Source organism: Mus pahari, chromosome 14 (assembly GCF_900095145.1).
Source record: "Mus pahari chromosome 14, PAHARI_EIJ_v1.1, whole genome shotgun sequence".
Taxonomy (NCBI): Eukaryota; Metazoa; Chordata; class Mammalia; order Rodentia; family Muridae; genus Mus; species Mus pahari.
In genome coordinates, this window is record NC_034603.1 from 71167477 (window position 1) to 71187285 (window position 19809).

The 19809-nt window shown below is 53.8% G+C and overlaps 1 protein-coding gene across 1 annotated transcript in view; it reads left to right on the forward strand.

Moving 5' to 3' along the window:
* Positions 1–4852: 4852 nt before the first annotated feature.
* Wnt3 (Wnt family member 3) overlaps positions 4853–19809 on the forward strand; it is a 43505-nt gene continuing 28548 nt past the window's right edge. Inside the window, exon 1 of the mRNA XM_021212836.1 lies at positions 4853–5045. Coding sequence (XP_021068495.1) covers positions 4966–5045 — 80 coding nt within the window. The 5' untranslated portion in view covers positions 4853–4965. The remainder of the gene's footprint in view (positions 5046–19809) is intronic.

The following is a 19809-nucleotide window of genomic DNA, read 5'->3' on the forward strand; positions in this document are numbered from 1 at the left end:
TTTCTTTCTTTTTTTTTTTTTTTTATAGTGTCCCCACCAAAGTCTTCTCCCGAGCGTCTTTCCAGCTCTTAACTTTGCTGCTTAGAAACATTTGATCCTCTGAGGTATGACTCTTCCAGGAGAAGGTAAGCCTCATATACTCAGAACTTGGGGCTCAGGCATGCTTACCTGGGGGTTACCCACATATAGTCCTTCTTAGTGAACAACTACACAGAACACCTATGCAAAGAACACCTGGGACCTCTGTAATGGTGTGCATGCAGGTGCACACCAGAGAGAGAGAGAGAGAGAGAGAGAGAGAGAGAGAGAGAGAGAGAGAGAGAGAGAGAGCACATTGTGACTGGAGACATCGAGTCTCAGATGCCTCCAGGCGGCAGTGACTTCCAGCCAGGTTGCTGAGTTCCATCTCAAGCCATCAGGAAAGGTGCCTGTTACCTTGAGGAAAACTGGACCCAATACTGGGGTAGACAGGTCTCCAGGAAGCATTAAAGTGTCTTAAAATACCACAAGGAGCATAAACCCAGGGCCCTCTCATCTGGGATCTCTACACCCTCTGTCAGCCCATTCTGCTCTTGGTGCCAGAGTTCTCCTGAGTTCACTCCACGGCAGTGTTAGGGGCTTCTTGGGGAAAAAAAGCTGCTGGCCAGAGCCGTAGGCTAGGGGGTGGCCACTGATGGGGGTAGGGAGATGATCCAAAGAGATGCTGATGTGGGAGTCCTACAAGAGGGGGGAACTGATACTAGGACAAGTTAGGGGGAGAGGAGTGCCCTTGTCACAGAGAAAAGAAGAAAGCCAGTGTTTCTTTACCATCCAAGTCAGCTTCGTGTGGCATTGATGCCTTATGATAAGGACTCCCTGTGAGATAGCTAAGTCCCATTCTCACACCACAACTGAGGGTACACTCAGGGAGCAGCTACCTCCGCTGGCGGTGCTGGCCTTCGTTTCTTCTTCCAAATTCCCCTTGGGACCTGGCGCTGCTATTGGAGGATCACTGGAAAAAAGGGGGACACCTGGCATCTTCAGATCTGGCAGACCACCGAGACTTAGAAAGGACACCTGTTCTGAGTGGAAGGCCTTGGGGTATCACAGGGTCCACTCTCAGAGTTGCCACTCTGTACCACATCAGCCAGTCTGCCAACTGTCTCTAGGACCTGCCAGTCCTCCCAGGTGACTCAGGGTGCCTTGAGCCCCTAAGTGGAGCACACTTGATCCCCAGGTAAGCTCTGAGAAATTGCACAGTAGATTAAGGGAATTCACTCACAAGGATGCCTCCTTAGCGGAGATCCCCCAAAGATCCAGGCTACATAGGACCTGAAGGCTTGCTCACTTTTGCCTTCTAATCAGCAGCTCCCCTCTGGGCAATGTAGGAGCCAGGCAGCTCAAGGAAGGCTCTGAGCTCTGGAACAGACACCTGGAACTCTTGGGGGTGCTTGGGTCCCCCTACTCTGTGGCCTTTCTGCAGGCCACAGGTTTCGACTTCAGACTTTTCACTTTGGAAGATGAGGCCTACCTGCATGAATGGCGTCCTGTTAAGAGACCCTTAAAAGCTCCTTTCTCCTGGTCAGAGGCCTTGGAGTCTTTAGTTCTCTCAGGTGTTCTTCTGAGAATCTCTGCTTCAGGCCCCTTGACCTTCGCACCCGATATCTCCCTGTTTGCCCACAGTGGTCCCCCCCCTCCATCCCTACATTAGGGTAGGTTGTTTCTGAGCCTCCCCACCCTCATCCCGCAGTTCCCAGAGGGAACAGTCCCAGCGAAAATACACGGAACTCAGAGCCTGGGTGGGAGATTTCCCCCTCCCTCCTCACGACAGACTGGCAGCCTCGTGAGGGCGGGCGGGGGTCTGGCGGCCAAATTCTTTGTCTTCGAGGTGCCTCGGCAGGGGTCCGGTGGAGCAGCGCAGAATACACACAGCCGCTGACCGAGAACTCCTGGAGAGAGCGCACTTCAAAAGGAACCTCCGGGCAGCTACTGAGGTGGGGGTGGGGGTTCCCCATCTCGGGTCTGAAGTCCCTGTCAGTCACACACAGCACGCAGGCTTCCCACGTGCCACATCTTTTGCTGCAGGTCCTGGATCCCAGATGCCTTCCCCTCCCTCAACCAGGAGACCACCCTTCCTGTCCAGGGCGAGCCTCGTGTCCACCCTCACTAGCTGGTTTCGGAATAAAAATAACCCTTTCCCGCCATGTGCAGCCTACCCTGATGATGGGTGCCTATCAAGAGAGAAGATGTGTCTAGGAGATATTCGTGGCAAGGGGGCTCCCTCACTGCCTGGGCAGGGTCCATTCCTGCGTTGCCACCCGCAGGCAGGAGGAAGAAAATTAAGCCTGTGTTGAAGGAAGGACACCTGGCAAGAGAGACGAAAGTACTCCGGAATCCCCTCCTCTGGGGAACTTTCAAGTGGGGGGGAAATCCCCACGCAGGCCTCTACTCTCTGCGGCAGCGCGGCCACTCCCCGCTTCTGGTCCCTTCCTCCTTTCCTTCTTGCACCTTCGCCTGTTTGTTTCCTACCCGCGGAACAGCACCTGGGGCTGCCTCGGGCTCTGGGATGCCTGTAAGAGGCACCTGCATACACACAGCCCTTCAAGGGACGACCAGTTTTAGCCACACCAGGACAGCTTCCCACGCATCTCTCAGGCAACCAACATCTCACCCAAAGCCACCAAGAACCTTTGCCCCCACTCTCTAGGGCTGGCACCTGTGGAATCTTAAGGTTCTAAATGACCCCCCCAAGAAGCCCTCCAGATTAGCTCTTGCCTCCACACCATAGCGCTGCAGAGAAAGCAACGTTTTGAGAAACACTAGTTTTGGACTATCCACCCCCCCCCACGCTATGCATAGATGTTCAGCGGCCTATGGGGAGCCCCCATGGGAAGAGCAGCAATCAAGATCTCAGCTAAAGGCTACCTAGTAACCCCAAAGCTTGTGAAGCTTTGCATTCCCCGATAGTGGTCAGCCCCCTCCCACTGCCCTCCCAAGTGAATCAGAAACCAGGCCTCAGAATCAGCCCTGCCCCTTGGGGGGGAATCTTCTGGGAATGCCCGGCCCCCGGGGGCATTTCTAGGGGTGCTTATCTCAGTATCATCTACCAGCTCCACTAGTCTTCAGCAGGTGGGGGATTGCCTGCTGTTCCTTAGTCCTCCCCACTTCTCCCCTTTCCCTTTCTCCCCCACTTCTTCCTCTGTCTGAGCGTTCACCCCGCCCCCGCCCCTGTTTTCCGTCTCAGCGTCTCTATCCACTTGTCTCTCTCTATCTCCCCTTCCTCCCCTCTTTCATCTCTCCCTCTACCCCCCTCCAGCCGAGGATCGGGCTAGGAACTCGCAGAAGCTGTGACAAGCCCAGGCGGCTCTCTCGACCCTTAGTGCCCCCAGGGGCCAGTTCCTTGCTCTCCTTTCACCAGCAGAAGCCATGTGCCGAGAACAGACCAGCAGGGGCAGTGGATCCGAGCTGTGGGCACCAGCCTGCCGGATCAAAGGCTAGGAATGTCTGCTCCCCTGTAGGGCTTCCCTCAATCCCATCCACCCCTAACAGCGAGAAAGCCCGCCATTCCTGGCTCTCGGCAGGTTTAGGTGGGCTCCTTCTCTTCCACGTCTACACAGTTAAGTCCCACCATGGCTTCTCCTTGGGCTTGCTTTCTTGGTCCCAAGCCAGGAGCATTTCATGGGCTGAATGTCTTCCGTGGCCGGGGAGAGAGGCTGAGGTACCTAGGTAAGGGGACTGAATCCTAACAATCTAGGTGTGATGGGGGCTCAGACTTAACTCCCAAACTGTGGAGAATTGGTAAGAAGAGTGCCCCTTGGAGGCCTGAACACATCCCCCCCTGTATATGAGCTTCAGTAGGTCGTAGGGTGAATCTGGTGTCTGCATGGGACAACACTTAAACACCAATCACCAGGTTTTAGTTTCACATCCGTAGAAGGGTCGGGAATATAGGTCAGAGACCTGGACATAAGGGAGGAAGATGTTCCTGGAGATCCCTCTCCCCCAGCCACCACTGGCCAGCGCTATGCCATGTTTCACTAGTCCCAGATGCTTCCACCCTAAGATCCAAGAGACTGCAGGTACTGCTGAGGTCCGGCCAGCACGCCTGCAGGAGGAGAAAGTGACCGAATCCTCCCGCAGGAAATGCAAACGGCGGCTGGTGTCAGTTGCAGGAAATGCAAAGGCTGCAGGAGGTCGCGATACCAATCTGACTCTTGACAAAAGACTCAAATGACACTAGCTCTGTCCCCCGGCGCCGCCGGCTGGCAGACCTTCAGAGCCTCCGCGGACTCTCCCGCGCGCCCCTCGGACACCCTGCAAGCGACCTGCGGCCGGGTGGCAGGAGCCGCCAGCTCGCGAGCCCGAAAAGGCTGGAGGCTGGGAGGGGTTGCATTTTCCTAGCCCCTAATCCCAGTCGCGCGATCTGGAAACAACCCCTTTGCTTTCTAGTCTCGATTCCTTTCGGGCCCAAGTGCCAAGGGATCACTGTTCCCCGACAGAAAAGGGAGCCACCCATCAATGCCCAAGCCGACCCCTTCACCACGTGAACGCCGGGTCAAAGCTCCAGCTCCCTAAACCTGGGTCGCGTGGACTGGGGAGGGGGTGTCCCAGGCCAGCAGAGAATCCAGCGTGCCGGGTCCTCCCGAGGCCTCCGTGCGCCCGGGGCGCAGGCTTTGCCCAAGTTTGCCGGGAGATGCCCTTCCCAGAGCCGGAGTTGTGGGCCGGGCGGGAGGGGCCGTGATTGACAGGCTGAACTACAGACTCATCTCTTACCTTAGGCCGCGGGCGCTGATTGGCTGCTCGCTGACATCCTCAAACCCGGCTGCTAGGCGCTGGGCTCCGGAGGGGGGCGGCTGCGGGTGGAGGTGCGCCTCTGACAAGCCCGAAAGTCATTTCCAACCTCAAGTGGACTTTGTTCCAACTATTGGGGGCGTCGCTCCCCCTCTTCATGATCGCCGGCAAACTTCCTCCTCGGCGCTGCTTCTAATGGAGCCCCACCTGCTCGGGCTGCTACTCGGCCTCCTGCTCAGTGGCACCAGGGTCCTCGCTGGCTACCCAATTTGGTGGTAAGACTTGCCTCTTGTCTGCCTGCGGCCCCGATCTCTCGGCCGCGCCCGGGGACGGTGGGAGGCGCTAGCCGGGTCTAGGCTGCAGCAGGCCTGGGGCTCTTTTCTCCTTGCTTCCCGCTAGCCCCCCAGCCGTCCACCCCTCCTGGATCTTCTGCTGCTGTCGCCTTCCGAATCCAACTCCTGGCTTCTCGGATAATCACCATTTTCCCTGCTACCCGCCGCAGAGGCGGGAGGGCTCTCCCTACCCCTGAAGGTCTCTCGTTCTTAGTCTTCACCCTCTCCCACCCCAATTTGAGGGTCCCGAAGACCCTTCGTTTGCTCACACTTGCATTTCTGTGCTGTCCCCGGGGCCCGGCCACTCCTCTTCTCCATTTTAGGGTCTCCGTGGGTAAAATTATCCTGTCCTTTTCCGCCACCGCACCTCTTCGGTGTCTCGGTCAAGAGATTTCCCCCACAATACTCGCGTTTGCCTTCGTATTTCAGACCCTAAGGGCTTTGGGGATCCCAAGCAGGGGACTTAGGGGGTATTTCAGTAAATTCTCCCCACTCCATTCTAGATTAATTTTGAGCCTCTGAAGTGAATATAGAATTTGCTGATCCTAGATACCATTGCTGATCTGGGTGTATTCGTTCCTTGCTTGTCCATCCCGGTGAAAAGGGAGGTGGGGGGCTCTTTGAAAATGTACTTGTTTGGGAGGGGTAGGCTTGCTGTTTTTTTTTGAGTGAAAACCTAGTTCTCCATGTCAAATTCGTTGCTGTTTGGAAGACGGGGAAGCTAGGAGAAAGGGCGAGGGAAAGGGGAATTCTGTCCCTGAGAAATACGGATACAAAAGGCATTTTAGTAAATAAGGCTGGGCAAGCAGGCGGAGTACTTGGAGCTGATGGGTGTGTGAAGGGATTCACTGGAAGATAAACCGCCTTTTGGAAACCCCAGCTCCAGGGACTCCCCTGTTTTCCAAGCCTCATTGCTGCTCCCCCTCTGTAGGTCCTCCGGTGGAAGACACTAAAACCAGTTTTCTAAATTACACCCCAGCCCTCTCAGTCTCCAGCCCCCTGCATTCCGGAAAACTTTAATAAAAGAACCCTCCCCCTCCTGGACAGTGGCTAGCAGCCCGGGGGGGGGGGCTCTGAGTAAGAAGGAGACTGGCCCCTGGGGTGAAAGTTAGACAGAAGTGCTTCCAGGGTAAAGTGCTGCCTACATGGCCCCCTCCCTGCCTGCTACCTGCAAGCCTGCAGTATGAGGCTCAGGGCTTACAAGATACTGGGCCACACCCCAAGCCTTTTCCCAAATGCTTTGGGGTGTCGGAAGGCCAGGGGAGGGGGCAGTCATGAACACAGGCACCCAAGCCATGGCCTGCCCAAGGTTCTGTTTAGATGATCCAGGAGTTGCTCCTTAGGTTGATAAATGCCCCAAGGACAGGCCATCTTTCTTTTCCTGTGGACTTGGGCTGGTCTGGGGTTCCTGTGTGGAGTATATAGAGCCTCTGCATGCTGGGGGGGCAGCCAGGGATTCCAGAGTGAGGTTCTGCCAATTGGTGAAAGGTTGCCTCCAGACTTTCCTTCCCCCAGCCAAGGCCACACTGCCTTCTCAGGGACCCTGCAGCGGGTGCTGAAGCCCTAGGGATGGCATAGAGGAAGGAGGAGAGGGTGGGCTTGCTAGTTTTGTGAACTGGAAGAGAGAACTTCCTGGGGGGGCAGCACCAGTAGGTCAGATGGAGGTAGCAGTAACCTCTGTGTGTAGTAATGTCCAGGAATATCTAGATAAGGTCCCCATCCGACAAGAAACATTAGGAAGACCTGGAGGGCAGAGACAGGCCCTAACATAACATACATGGCCTGTTTGCGGGTTGAGGGGGGACCAGGTGGCTGCTTTTGTCTGAGCCATAGAGAGAATGTATGGGTATTTTTTGAGATGGGTGGTTTGTCAGTGCCCGTGGCTACTACCTCTGTGCGTGTAATACAGTGTGTGTTTTAGGTCAATGACCCTAAGTGTCTGTGTACCGGTATGTCTCTGTGGGTAGAAGCTGTTAGCAAGTGTTTGGTGTGAAACCTTTTTGGTGTGTGCCTAGGGCGTCTGCAGCCCACAGCAGGGTATGCTGTATCTGCATAGAAGGATCAGCAAGTGGCTGGTTCTGTGATGTGACACAGAAGTCTAGAAGTATTCATTGCTTGTGTAAAGGGGGACCGCCTGGCTTTTGCCTGTGATACTGGACATGGCGGTGTTTGTGTTTGGACCTGTGTGCTGTCTGTGCTTGTGTCTGTGTATGTCCCTCCACCCGCGCATGCCTTCCTGACAGCGTAAGGGGAAGGCCCAACAAATGTCTTTGTGCGTGAGACCAGTGTTCGTGGCATGACCAGCCATGGTTAGAAGCATGAGAGTGAGCCTTGTCGATACCTGGCTGAGGACTGTGTCCAGGCCCCGCTTCTGATCATGTCCCCAAATGCCAGTGACATAGTATTGTGTCAGTGGTTATGCGACTGTGGTCATGTTTGCTGACACCTGACTTGTGGATGTGAAGAACACCTGAGAGGGGTGCTTGGTGGACATCAGTGGCCTTGAGGGGAAGGACAGGCAGGAAGTGGAGGTCTCAGAAGGTGGCTGCAGACACAATCGGTCTGGGATCCCAGCTGGGGTGGGGGCAGGGCCTTCCTTGGCACCAGCATACCTTGCCCGCTTGAGGACTGTGGCCACAGGCCTTCCCTCCTCTAAGGTCATTTCCCTTTCGTCTTGGAGCTGGGGCATGAATCACCTTCTCGGGGCTGGAAGTAGAGAGTGGGTAGGCCTCAAATTCTTGATTCCCCTCCTCTGCCCCGAGGCTGGCAGATTCCATCCAGTCCTTTTAGCCTTTTAGCGTTTGAGTCCGTAACTGCCTGCCACCTCCTTGGCCCACCCAGCTCTCACATTCCCCCCAGAAGGATTTGCAGGGGAAATGGCTTAGCTGGGATTTCTGTCCACATCACCTCCAGAAAGGACCCCTACTCCCAGTAGCCTGTCCCTGCTCTTCCTTGCTTGAGCCCAGACCCTGAGAGAAGGCATTGAGGAAGGGGCTCTGAGGGGCCTCTTACTCTAAAAGGAAGCCCTGTGCCCCAGAGCCTCCCAGCCCGCCCGACAGTGGCTGCATTGGAGCAGGACCAGTGACAACCAGCCTGATTTCTAGAACATTCCTTCTTCTTATTACTACTTAGCTCCTGGTAAAGAAATCTGCCTTTCTCTTTCTTGAGGGATAAGACGGTCCTACGGCCTTGCCCTGTGCCATCTGTGCTCCATAGGAGATGCCCTGATAAAAGGGGCCTGGTTGGCTGGGTGGTGTTTGGCAGCTCACTTCACACTGTGTGGCTGAGGACCAGTGACTCCTCCCCCCAACCCCCACTTTTGGGGGGTCACTCTTCTCACTTTTTACCCCGGGGGCCACCAGCCTACCCAATCTTGCAGTTTAGAAGGGAAATGTTTTGCTGAGGGCTCCAAGCCTGTTAGGGTGTCTGGCTTCTCATTGCACCACTCCAGAGCCCTTCCTCCACCCAAGCGCCTATCTTAAACCCTGCCTCAGTTTCTCCATGTGCCACATCCTGCTGCCTCCCCTGCTCAACGCCCACCCAACAGCCTTCTCTCTGAGGCATGGGAACGAAAGAACGTGTTCAGTCAAACCCCCGTGGGGGTCAGTGGGCTGGGCCCAGGGAGGCACCTGGAGACTGTGGGGGAGGAAGGCCCCAGGCCAGGTGTTAACACTTGTAACAGGCAGGAATTACAGCTGGCTGGGGCTAGGGCTGGTGAGCCGAGCTGGCTGGAGGCTGTTGATCCCACAGACAGACAGTCAGTCAGACAGACAGACAGATGGGAGATACCAGATCGGATGGCCAAGCTTTAGCAGGGTGGCTGCTCTTCCAGAGAAGATCTTGCGGTGGGGGGATTCGTCTGGGGGTGAGGGGGACGAAATGATGGGCCCCTTGAAAATGACTTCACAGCCCCACCCCTATTGTGGGCGGGACCTTGTGCTACAAAGGGAGCAGCGCAATTTAGTGGTATATCTGTTGGTGTCCTTCTAATGGCATCACACATTGCCACACAAACAACAAACAAGACAACTGGCAAAACACTGGCTTACAGTATCAGGAACTGTGTTTGTCCTTGAGAAGAGCGGACCGGACTACATAGGGAGGAAGGCACGAGGTTGGGGTTAGGATAGCGGTTGAGGGGGGGACACAGCTGTCAGAGGAAAGTCCTCCCCTGCCTCCCCCCACCCCCCGCAAATATCCAAGTGTCTTATTAACAGCTTTGGGACCAAGAGGTAAAAGCTGGGTGTGGCCCACTTCTCAGCACACACAGATTCTGAGGTCTTGGGGTCTAAACTGCATTGAATCCTGGTGTCAGAAGAGGTGACCTGGGAATCTAGGCCTTTACGAAGCTGGTACCTGCTGCTGGTAGCCCACTGTAAACTCAGCTAGAGCTCTCCAGGGCCCACGCTCACTCACTTCTGGGCCTCTGCTCCAACCTCCATTAAAGAGTCAAACAGGGCCCCCAGGTAAGAGTCCCCAAGGGACAGATTGGTCCAAGGAACCTTCCCCCACCCTCGCAGGGCAGAACTCAGTGCTTGCAGGAGGACATAGTGGGCTGGAAGGTTAGAGCAGTATCCATTGGCCTCCTACCAAAACTGCTGGAGAGGAGGGCATACCCTACATTTACCCAGCATCCCCCTCTTTTGTTTTGTTTTGTTTTGCTTTGTTTTGTTTTGAGACAGGGTTTCTCTGTGTAGCCCTGGCTGTCCTAGAACGCACTCTGTAGACCAGGCTGGCCTTGAACTCAGAGACCCTCCTTCCTGCTTCTGCCTCCCTTCTTGAAGGCCGGGCCACCACATGTTCTGTTTCTATATATTCCTTCTGGGGAGCTGAAGATGTTTCAGCTGGAAGTGGAGAACCACATCTGAGTTCTGAGCTTAGCATTCATGGGCCTAGGGTGACTAGTGTGACCTAGGGTGACTCTCTGTCCTTCTCAGAGTTTCAGCTCCCTGCCTCTCTCTTGACTATACTGAGAGGTGTCCATTCATCTTCTCAGAGCCTCAGGGATATGATGGGGGACTCCACAGCAGATACTTGGGACCCACCTGAGTCAATGTACCCCTTGATTTTTGTAGCTTGGTGACCTGCCCTAAACCCCGCCTTCTACCCAACACCGCCATGCCTTCTTAATTCACTTCCAAACCTCATGTAAGGGCTCTCTATTCCTCTGACTCCAGGCTGCTGGCAAAATGACCTTTCCCAGTCTTAGTTTCCCCATAGGAAAAATTAAGTTATGGCCTCTACCCCATGAACATCAGTGATCAAATTTAGGCCCCAGAATGCTGCCGGTATGCAGAAAGTATAGTTCAATGTTTGAACCTCTGTCCGGCCCTGAATCCAGACTTGTCTCTTCAAATAAACCCTCCAAGACTGGCCCCCATGGCTCTCATTTCTCCTTGTTCCATGTGCCTGGCACTAGTGCCCAGAGGCTTGTAACTTCCTTCAAAATCAGAAGTTCAGCTTTTTAAATTATTTTTTATTGTATGCGTGTTGGTGTTTTCCTACATGTATGCCCATGCAAGAGAGTCCGATCCCCTGGAATTAAAGTTACAGACAGTTGTGAGCTGCCATGTGGGTGCTGGGAATTGAACCCTGAACCTCTGAAAGGACCTGTGCTCTTAACCACTGAGCCATCTTTCCAGCCCACTGAAGTTCAGCTTTTTGTTGTTGTTGTTGTTGCTGTTGTTGTTGCCTAGGGGAGGAAGGGTCAGGTGGACAGAGCTAGTCTGGGGTCTCCCCTAATCCTCCTGACAACCCACAGTCTTCTAAGCTCAGAAGCCTCTGTCATCTCCAGCTGGAACATAGAGCTCACCATGGGCCTGGTGGGGAGGGGTAGGTAGGCTTGGGGCCCTGACTGCTGGAGCAGCCCCAGCACGAGGTGAAGCTGCTTCTGGAGCTGGGGGATGACTCAGGAGGTGATTTATAGACGGAAAGCAGAAAGCCTGGCTCCTGGCAGAAGCCTGCTGCTTAATTACATTCTTTGGGGGGTAGAGGTATGTGGGGCGACAGCAAGGGAAAGACTTCTACCTCGTCCCCTCCGGGCCTGGTACCTGTGATGTCCTAGCTCCGAATAGGGTTCTTCTTAGAGAGTGAGTCCCCTGTACTGAGTGCATGGTTGGCCACTGAGAAGAGGAAGAAGTGGGACGGAATCATCGAAGGACAGAGTCTCGTGGGGACTTCCCCGGTACAGGCTGATAGAGCTCATGGGAAGAGTGGGATACTGAGAACAATCACTGAGCCTCTACCCTGCTTCTGCAGGAGTATCCCTAAGCCACCTGGGCCTCCGGTGTAGCCTCTCTCCACTTCCCCTTCCTGTGGTTGCCTGTGAAGACCTTCAAGTTGGCTTCTTGTCCTGTGGCTTAGGTCCTGGTAGCCCAAGGGTACAAGAGACCAGACCTGGTGCTCAGAGACTAAACTCTGCGTCTTTGGGTTAGATGACCTGTGGAGTGGAAGTTTGATTACTGCTGCAGAACTACAGAGGTTCTGGTAGCCCCAGCCTCGTGCTGGAGGGAAGGAACCCCACTAACCCTGCCTTAAATGAACTTCTCCGGGAGCCCTACAGCTCGCCTGGCTGCCCGGTGACAAGCTTTTGAGAGGGACTTCTGTCTGCCCATGCTGACCAGTGTGGTAACTCCAACACAGCCCCAGATACTGAATTTCTGGGTCAGGGGCCCCAAAAGGTATAGGGCAGGCAGGGGCAAGGATGCCAAGGTCTGCAGCACCTGGCTGCCTGTTTGAGCTTGGTTAGTACAGCTGGCAGGACTTGGCAGGGGTCAGGATGGGGACAGCAGACGGCTCTCCGGTTCCCCCTGAGGCAGGCCTTCTCAAAATGGCCTCATTAATGCATGTGGAGTGAATTCCAGAAATGTCAGGCACACTCACACATCTAAAGGAAGGATGGGGACCCAGAAATGTTCTGTGCTTGGAGACAAGAGGAGTCAGAGTGAGAGATGGTTTCCAGGTCGGGGATCCGGGGCACCTGAACTGTTGGACATGCTCTTCCTATTGCAAAGCGATGCTCTGTGATCAGGCCAGTGGATGTTTGAGTTTTCTGTGCCTAGTGGGAGACTGGAAACTGATTCCAGGACAGAGTAGAGGCCATAAACTTTATATGTGAGCAGCTTCAAGGTGCAGGCTGAATTACCAGCCTTCCCAGGCCTCAGTTTTCTCATCCACCAAATGGGCAATAACATGCCTTCCCTGCCCATGGTACTGAGAGCTCAGGATGTCTGTCCTACCAGAGTCATCTTAGTAACCACCACTGCTAGAGAGATGACCAAGAGCCCCATCCCCTACCCAGAGGAGGTGCAAGAGTATCTGTAGTGGATCCCCAATCTCTGAGTAGAATCTCTGGGAAGCAGAGCCCTTGCTTGGGTTTAAGACCCAGTGACAGCAAGTGTGTACTGGTTTCAGCTCTGGAGGTCCACGAAGAGCACACAGGCCTGATCCCCACTGAGACCAGGTTAGGAGGCCTGGGTGGAGGTGAGGGCAAGGTAGGCAGCTGGAAGCACTCTCTCGAAGCCTGAGGTCATCAGAAAATCCAAACGCCCCCCAGGGAATGCGGAGGAAACCCACAGCAGCAGCGGAGGTGGCATAACCCAGTTCCCTAACTGAGCCAGAGAGACTTGAAGAGAATGTCCTGCGTCCCTGCGTTGGCAAGGGGGATGGGAGCAACAGGACCCTGTGACCAGGTTTGTTGGGAGGGCCTTTCTGCCAAACCTGCCCCTGGGCGCAGAGTCCCACTTATCTGTGGGAGCCAGCCGGGATCGGCAAAGAAAACCAATCTTCCAGCGATTGCTATGCATGCAAATGGGGGCTTGTGACCATGTGAACCAGCACGCTGTCTCTCTCTAGTTCCCCCACACTTCATAACGTGGCTTTCCGGGGCTGTCATTCTGTCCCTCTGAAACCTCCCATGGTTCTGAGCTAGACACCCCCTTGTTTTATTTTGACCTCTACCTGCCTATACAACATGCCTTTCAGAACCCCTCTCTGGCTCCTCCCTCAATCCTGACACGAAATAGAACATGAACCTCTGTGTGCCTCCTTCCTCTCAGCTGGAGAAGGCAGTAGGGACTTGGCCCCTAGGTTGGCCAGGGCTTATTCCTGCTCTGCCAAGCACAGGACCTGGCTGGCTTGTGTCATGTAGCTGACAACCCTAAACTGTAAAGGGCCTTCGGCGTCTCTAAGGCAGTGGGACCCTCCTGAGCGGATTGCTGCAGCTGTACTGGATGCTGGGGTGTCTCCACCATGTCCATCCCCTTGGGCTTTGTTGCTTCTTCTCAGCCCAGATTGAAGAATTCTTCCATGTATGTGTTAGAGCTTCTTCTACACTCACCCAGCTCGTGCTAGGCATATAAAAGTGGCAGGACCCAGGGGCAAGTGCCCTTGCATGCTGTGTGGCTGTCTTTACAGACCTAGAAGGTATTCCTACAAGACTAACGATGAGCAGCTGCTTTGCACAGACCACACGTGGTGGGAGAAGGGTTGGAGCCCACATTCTGCCTCCACTCCGGCTTGTTAGAAGGAGGAGAAGCTGTATGTCCCTATAATATGTTGTTCTCCAAAGGATCACTTTGAGACAAGATCTCACTACACTTTCACCTTGAGAGCTGTTCCTTCTCGAGTGTGGATCCCACTCTGATAAGTCTAGGAACTCTGACTGGGGACAGGCATCTGTCGCTGGAGCTTTCCTGCAATTGGTCAGGGCTTCCTCAAGTTAGGATGGTGCAGTGTGGCCATGCAAGTTTTTTTGCTGCCCTTGGACCAAGTAGGGCTAGCCTTGGTCAATCATTGGGCCTCTATGCTCTTAATTGGTACATAGACAATGTCCTATAAGGTCACTGCCTACTACCCGTGCCCTCATTCTCCAGGGTCCCTTTTTCTCCTTGGTATCTGATCTTCACCCTGTGTGAGCCAGAAGCAGTAGTCAGAGTGGTTTCTCTTCGTGTGTGTGTGTGTGTGTGTGTGTGTGTGTGTGTGTGTGTGTGTTGGGGGGAAGCTATGTATGAATTTGTGGGAAGGGGGTAGCTTATTCATGTGTGCATTTGACCATGGACCCAGAATACAACCTATGGTGTCATTTCTCTGTTTAGCTTTGGAAATAGAGTCTCTCACTGAGACCTTAGGGTCCCTAATTAGTCTAGGTTGGTTGGCTAGTGAGTTTCAAGGATTTCCCTGCTTCTGCCTCCCTAGCTCTGGGATTACAGGCACACCACCACACCCAACCTTTCCCCGTGGGTTCTGAGGAATGACCTCAGCTCTTGAGATAAGCCATCTCTCCCCGCACCCTGCGCCCCAGCCTCAGAATTCACGCCCAGATCCTAGCCCCGAGTTGGTGTTTCTGGGCTATTGAGTCTTTCCTTGACTTTCACAGCTAGACATTCAGCACAACTTCCCGCTGAGAAGCCAGAATGCTCTCTCCTTTTTTTATAAAGCATATTTCCTTTATGCACCGGCCATTTAGGAGCCCCAGAGCTAGACTTGATACTCCATGTTTGCACCTGTGCTGACCTTGGGTGACATATTCGTCTTCTCTTTTGCCTCATCCAGTGTTTTCATCTCCATTCTGCTATTTATCCAGAAACATTTTGTATTCAAAACTCCTTGCGGGCAGACCCCATGCCTGGAGCATCTAGAATTCACCATGCTTGGTCTCTGGGTAATGGCTACTGATGCTCCATAAATACGTTCTGGCCGTCAGACAGGATGTTGGCTGCCAGCTGTGCTGAATTCTTTCTGAAAAGAGGCAAGGCAGAGGAAAATGAGAACGAAAAATTCATTTTGTCAGCATGGCAGCGGTATGACTGTGATCCCTGCACTCCAGAGACTGAGGCAGGAGGATTGCAAGTTTGAAACCAGCTGGGGCTATACAGTGAGATTCTGTCTCCACGAAAGAAAGAAAGAAAGAAAGAAAGAAAGAAAGAAAGAAAGAAAGAAAGAAAGAAAGAAAGAAAGAAAGAAAGAAAGAAAGGGAAATGGGTGGGTGGGAGAGAAAAAAAAATGGCTTGTTTCTGAGAAGCCGCTCTGAGCTCAGTTTTGAGTTGGGGGAAGCACATTCTGTGTCTTCCCCAGAAACGTTATGGGGCTGAGGTGCTTTAGTCTAAGCTTGATGGTGTCATCCCATCTCTTGGGAATCTGAAACATTGTAGCCAAGGATGATCTTGACCTTCTCCTCTTTCACTGCCTCAGTGCTGGGCTTAGCCCACGCCACTGTGCCTGGTTTTATTTGGTGTTAGGGATCGAACCCAGAGCTTCATGCATGCTAGGCAAGCACTCTACCAACTGAGCTACACCCCAGGTTGGGGACTTTGTGTCTGCGATGGCTGTGCCTTCTCTTTGCTTGCCCCCCCCATACCTGTCTGTTGTGTCTCCCCTTGGGAGATAACTAACTGATGCTCTTGATACCACTTCCTAGGTGACACACAAATACCCAAGTGCCCCCTTCCCATCTCCCCAGCAGCTATTGCAGAACTACCACCCTGTAAAAGTTCAGGGCGGCATGTGGATGAGAGAGAGAGAGAGAGAGAGAGAGAGAACAGAGGAAACCACACATAGGGTAGCTGGCCTCTCTCAGGCCAGGCGCTCCCATTGACAAGGCTGTGGAGGAGACCCCAAGCAGATGTGGACTAAGCCACATCACTGCTGTGACAGGAGCCTCACAAGGAGAGGAGAGCACTCACTCATGCATTGTGGTGCCTTTGACCCCAACACTTGGGAGGCCAAGACAGGTAGATTTCTATACGTTCAAGACCAACCTGGCCTATGTGGAAATTTTCAGGGCAGTCAGGGTGATGAGAGACCCTGTCTCAACAAACAAAAATAGAAGAAGAGAAGAGCTTCTGGGTAGGGGAGTGCAGCCCGCTGACCACCTGGCAAGGCTCCTCTCTGCTCCTGCCCTTAGTAGGCCCTAGAGGCCATCCCACCCAGTCCCTTGACTTCAACAGAAAGAGCATCCAAATCTAGCGAAGGTGGACCTCCATCTCAGAAGCTTCTGCAGGGTGAGAGGTTCCAGACCTTTCCAAGGATGACCATGACTCTGGCATGCCCTTGAAGCTAAAGCTGCACCCTGTCTCCAGAAAGTGGGCAGCCAGGGAACAGAATTTAATCATCAGCGGGGAATCGATCTGTCCTTTCTGATGTTCCTGCCTCAGCCTGGTGTGCACAGAGGAACCACATCACCTCCGTCAGCCTTAGAAGCATGCTCTTGGTCTCCCCATTCTACGGGTGACAAACTGAGCCCCCGAGAGAACCACTTCAGTGCCTAAGGCTCCTCAGGCTGTAGACTGTGGCTCTAGTTAGATGCTGACTGTAGGAAGCCAGGCCCTCCAGGGTTCACAGCCCCTCACTGATAGCCAGGAATCTCCCTCAAGGTCTATCTAGACTTAGTCCAAGACTAGACACTCTCATTTGGTCTCTGGGATGTGAGCATCACTGAAGGGTCTCAGTCTGCCCTTGTGATTGGATATGTTGTTCCTGGAGTCCAGGACAGTCATTTGGAGGAAATCTGACACTGCCGTTAGCCCAAGATATGAGGAGGGTCCTGCCCAGGCCTTTGGAGCAGAGGGCTCTGCACCACTGTCTGACAATTGTGCCCCTCTCTCTGGGGACAGGAATCTGGAATCCCAGTGCTAACACCCCCAGGGTCCACATCCATTCTGTTGATGCTCCAGGCATCCTAATGTCTGGAGAATCCTTCCCAGATGACTATAAGCCTCCTGAGCTCTGTGGGTTTCTGCCTGAAGTCTGTTCTATTAGAGAAGATCACAGTACTGATGGCCCAAAAAGAGGTCAGGGCAGAGTATTTGCAGGGGCTGTGGATACCTGGAGGGTTAGGTAGGTGTCCAGCGTGGTGAGCCCTGTAGAGGCTGAGGGCTCTCTCTGCCCATGTCACCATTTTCTAGAATGAACTCCTTGGAGAGACTGATATTATTTACTATTTAAATTTCGTATTAGTATCACACACACACACACACTTTCTGGAAGCACATGGCAAGACTAAATCAAGAAAGCACATGTGTCCTGTGAAAGTCCAGGTCAGGGATCTCAGTAGAATGCGGAATATTGACATTTGTTAACCTGGGGTGAGGCATTTAAGTCTCTGGCACCTGACACTCAGCCTTCATTGAAGAATCTCATCCCACACACTCTGGCCAGGATGAAGGAGTTGGATGGGGAAATGGGTCTGTCTAGGTTCTCCCAGCACAGAATGTCGGAGAAGGCTTGGCCATCTTGGTTTCCCCCTGCCCCCCCCTGCCCCCTCCAGCCTTGCAGCATGGGCTCACCCTAGCAGGCGAGGAGTCCCCTGTTTAGCAGCAGTCCTGGGAACTGTCCCCCCAGCTGTGTCCCTCTCTTCAGGGCCCTCTTTGCTTCAGGACCTCCTCTTGCCACTCTTTGTCTCAGATGACCTTCCCTGTACTTGTGGCTTTAGATGATGTGATCAGAAGGGCAGTGACGTCATCGGGGAACACCCCCACCTGACTGTAGTGTTCTCCAACCCCAAGGCCAACCTCGACCCTGCACCCTCCATCCCCTGCCTGGCTCCTCCTGGCCACTCTCATCTCTAGGGTGACAGTCCTGGGCTTCCATCTATGTAGCTGGGTGACCTTATTTTCTCTGAGCCTCAACTTTTCCCTCTGTAAAATGGGGGTGGCGAGGATTAAAGGATGTAACATTATATGAGACAGACAAGGTCTGGCGTCTACACAGTGAGTAATCCTCCCATTTGCCATCATTAATCTCGATGTCTATTTTGTTGTTCTCGCCGTACATCACTGCTCTGTGCTTTTGTGCTCACCCCTGCCTTCTCCTGGGGGAGGTTCCAAGGACTCCTGTCCACTCTGTGGAGTGAGGTTGGTACCATCGTCTCACTGGAGCCTCTCACCAGCACCTGCTCCATCTGAGCCCCTCCTGGGGTCTCAATGGGACTCCTTCATCTCCACCCACCCTGCCAAGCAGCACGGGACACCAGGCAGCATCTGGGGACCGGTCTTAAGCTGGAGGGCAGTGCTGAGTGTGCCCTGCTTGGCAGAGGCCCAGTCTTCCTGCTCCAGGTGTCCTCCTCCTCCCAATGGTCCTCCTCCTCCTCTTCCTCCTCCTCCTCCTCCTCCTCCTCCTCCTCCTCTTCCTCAGGAAGATTGACACTTGTCATCTTTCTTGGCTTCCCAATCACATCTCATTGGCATCTCTCTTATCCTTCCAAAGAGGGGACCAGCTCTTGAGGACACGAATTCAGCTGTGTGTCTTTGTGACCCAAGTGAGCTTCATATAGCAGAGCACAGCTGGAGGAGCACTGTCGTTCTAGCGATTGTTGGGCCGGTGACTCGGGACCCCTCCTCAGAAGCTCCGGTGTGGCTTTCACTGCTTCCCATGAACTGGGTAGCATCTCCCCTCACCCATGATCTCAGCAGGACCCACTCAGACTCAGCCTTGAGCTTCTAGCCTTTCATGGACACAGAGCTCTCGCTGCATTTGATGAAGGGCTGTCCGTGTTGTTGGCTGGAGGTTCTCAGACTTTCTGAGCCTCCATTTCTTCTATGTAAAATGGAGGTGGGGGTGGGGGGGCGCCATGTTGTCTGGAAAGTTGTGAGGTCCTGCTCCATAGGGGCTGAGCTGTCAGGGACTGATCATGGGTGGTGTGCAGGTCATTCCAGTCCAGCGAGGGTTGTCCAGGGACTCAGTACTGGGAAAGAATGCAGGTCATCCTGCCCTAGAGAAAGGGCCACGCTTGGGGAAAGCCATACGCCTTGTGATGGTGTGCCCCAATTATCACCTTATTTGAAAACCAAAATGGGAGTGGCTCAGGGCAGAATGCAAGTGATTCAGTGAGGACCCTGGTCTGACCCTGTGTCCTGGTGTCCTGCTCAGCCCCTGGCTCCTGGGAAGAGGTAGGCAAGTCAGATGTGGTGGCTTCAGGGAGTTTTACTGGGGCTCCTGGGCTGGCCTGTGCAGGTTTAATATGGCTGAGGCATCGGTCATTTCAGCCCTGAGAAGGGTGGTGAGTAAGCCTTGCCTGGGAGGGAGGCTGGGCCGCTGTGCACATCTGTCTTTTAGGGAAGAGGGCCCTGCCGCGCGGCTTGGAGTGTCACAGACAAGAACGGGTGGCCTGTGTGTCACTGATATGCATCCTACACAGACACCAGCTGTTCTGCTGAGAACTGGTGAATGAATATGCTTTTTATTAGATAGTTCTTTATGCACACAAAGCAAACGCATCATCTATGGGATGTCATAACAAGATGAAACCCTGTGCTTCCCCACACCCGGAAGAACCAGAACATCCGCATCTGTCCTTAGGCTTCTCCCTCCCCACCCCATCACCATCTCCTTCCACATGTGACCACATCCTGATTTTTGCCTTTTTATAAAGGGGGGGGGGGGTCAGTGTCTCTCACCCAGTCTGGAACTCACTAATTAGGCTAGACTGTCCAGAAAGTCCCTAAAGATTCTCCTGTTGATCCTTCCCCAGTGCTGGAGTGTTACCACCACACTTGTTTGCATGGCTGCTGGATACGGAACTCAGGTCTTAGTTTACAAAGCTTACTGATGGAGCCACCTCCTCAGCCCCTGCACACAGATTCCATGACTGAGATAAAAAGCCGGCTGGATGTATGGGCCCTGCCCCTTTAATCCCAGCACTGCAGAGGCAGAGGCAGGTGGACCTCTGAGTTGGAGTTCCAGGACAGTCAGGGCTACACGGAGAAACACT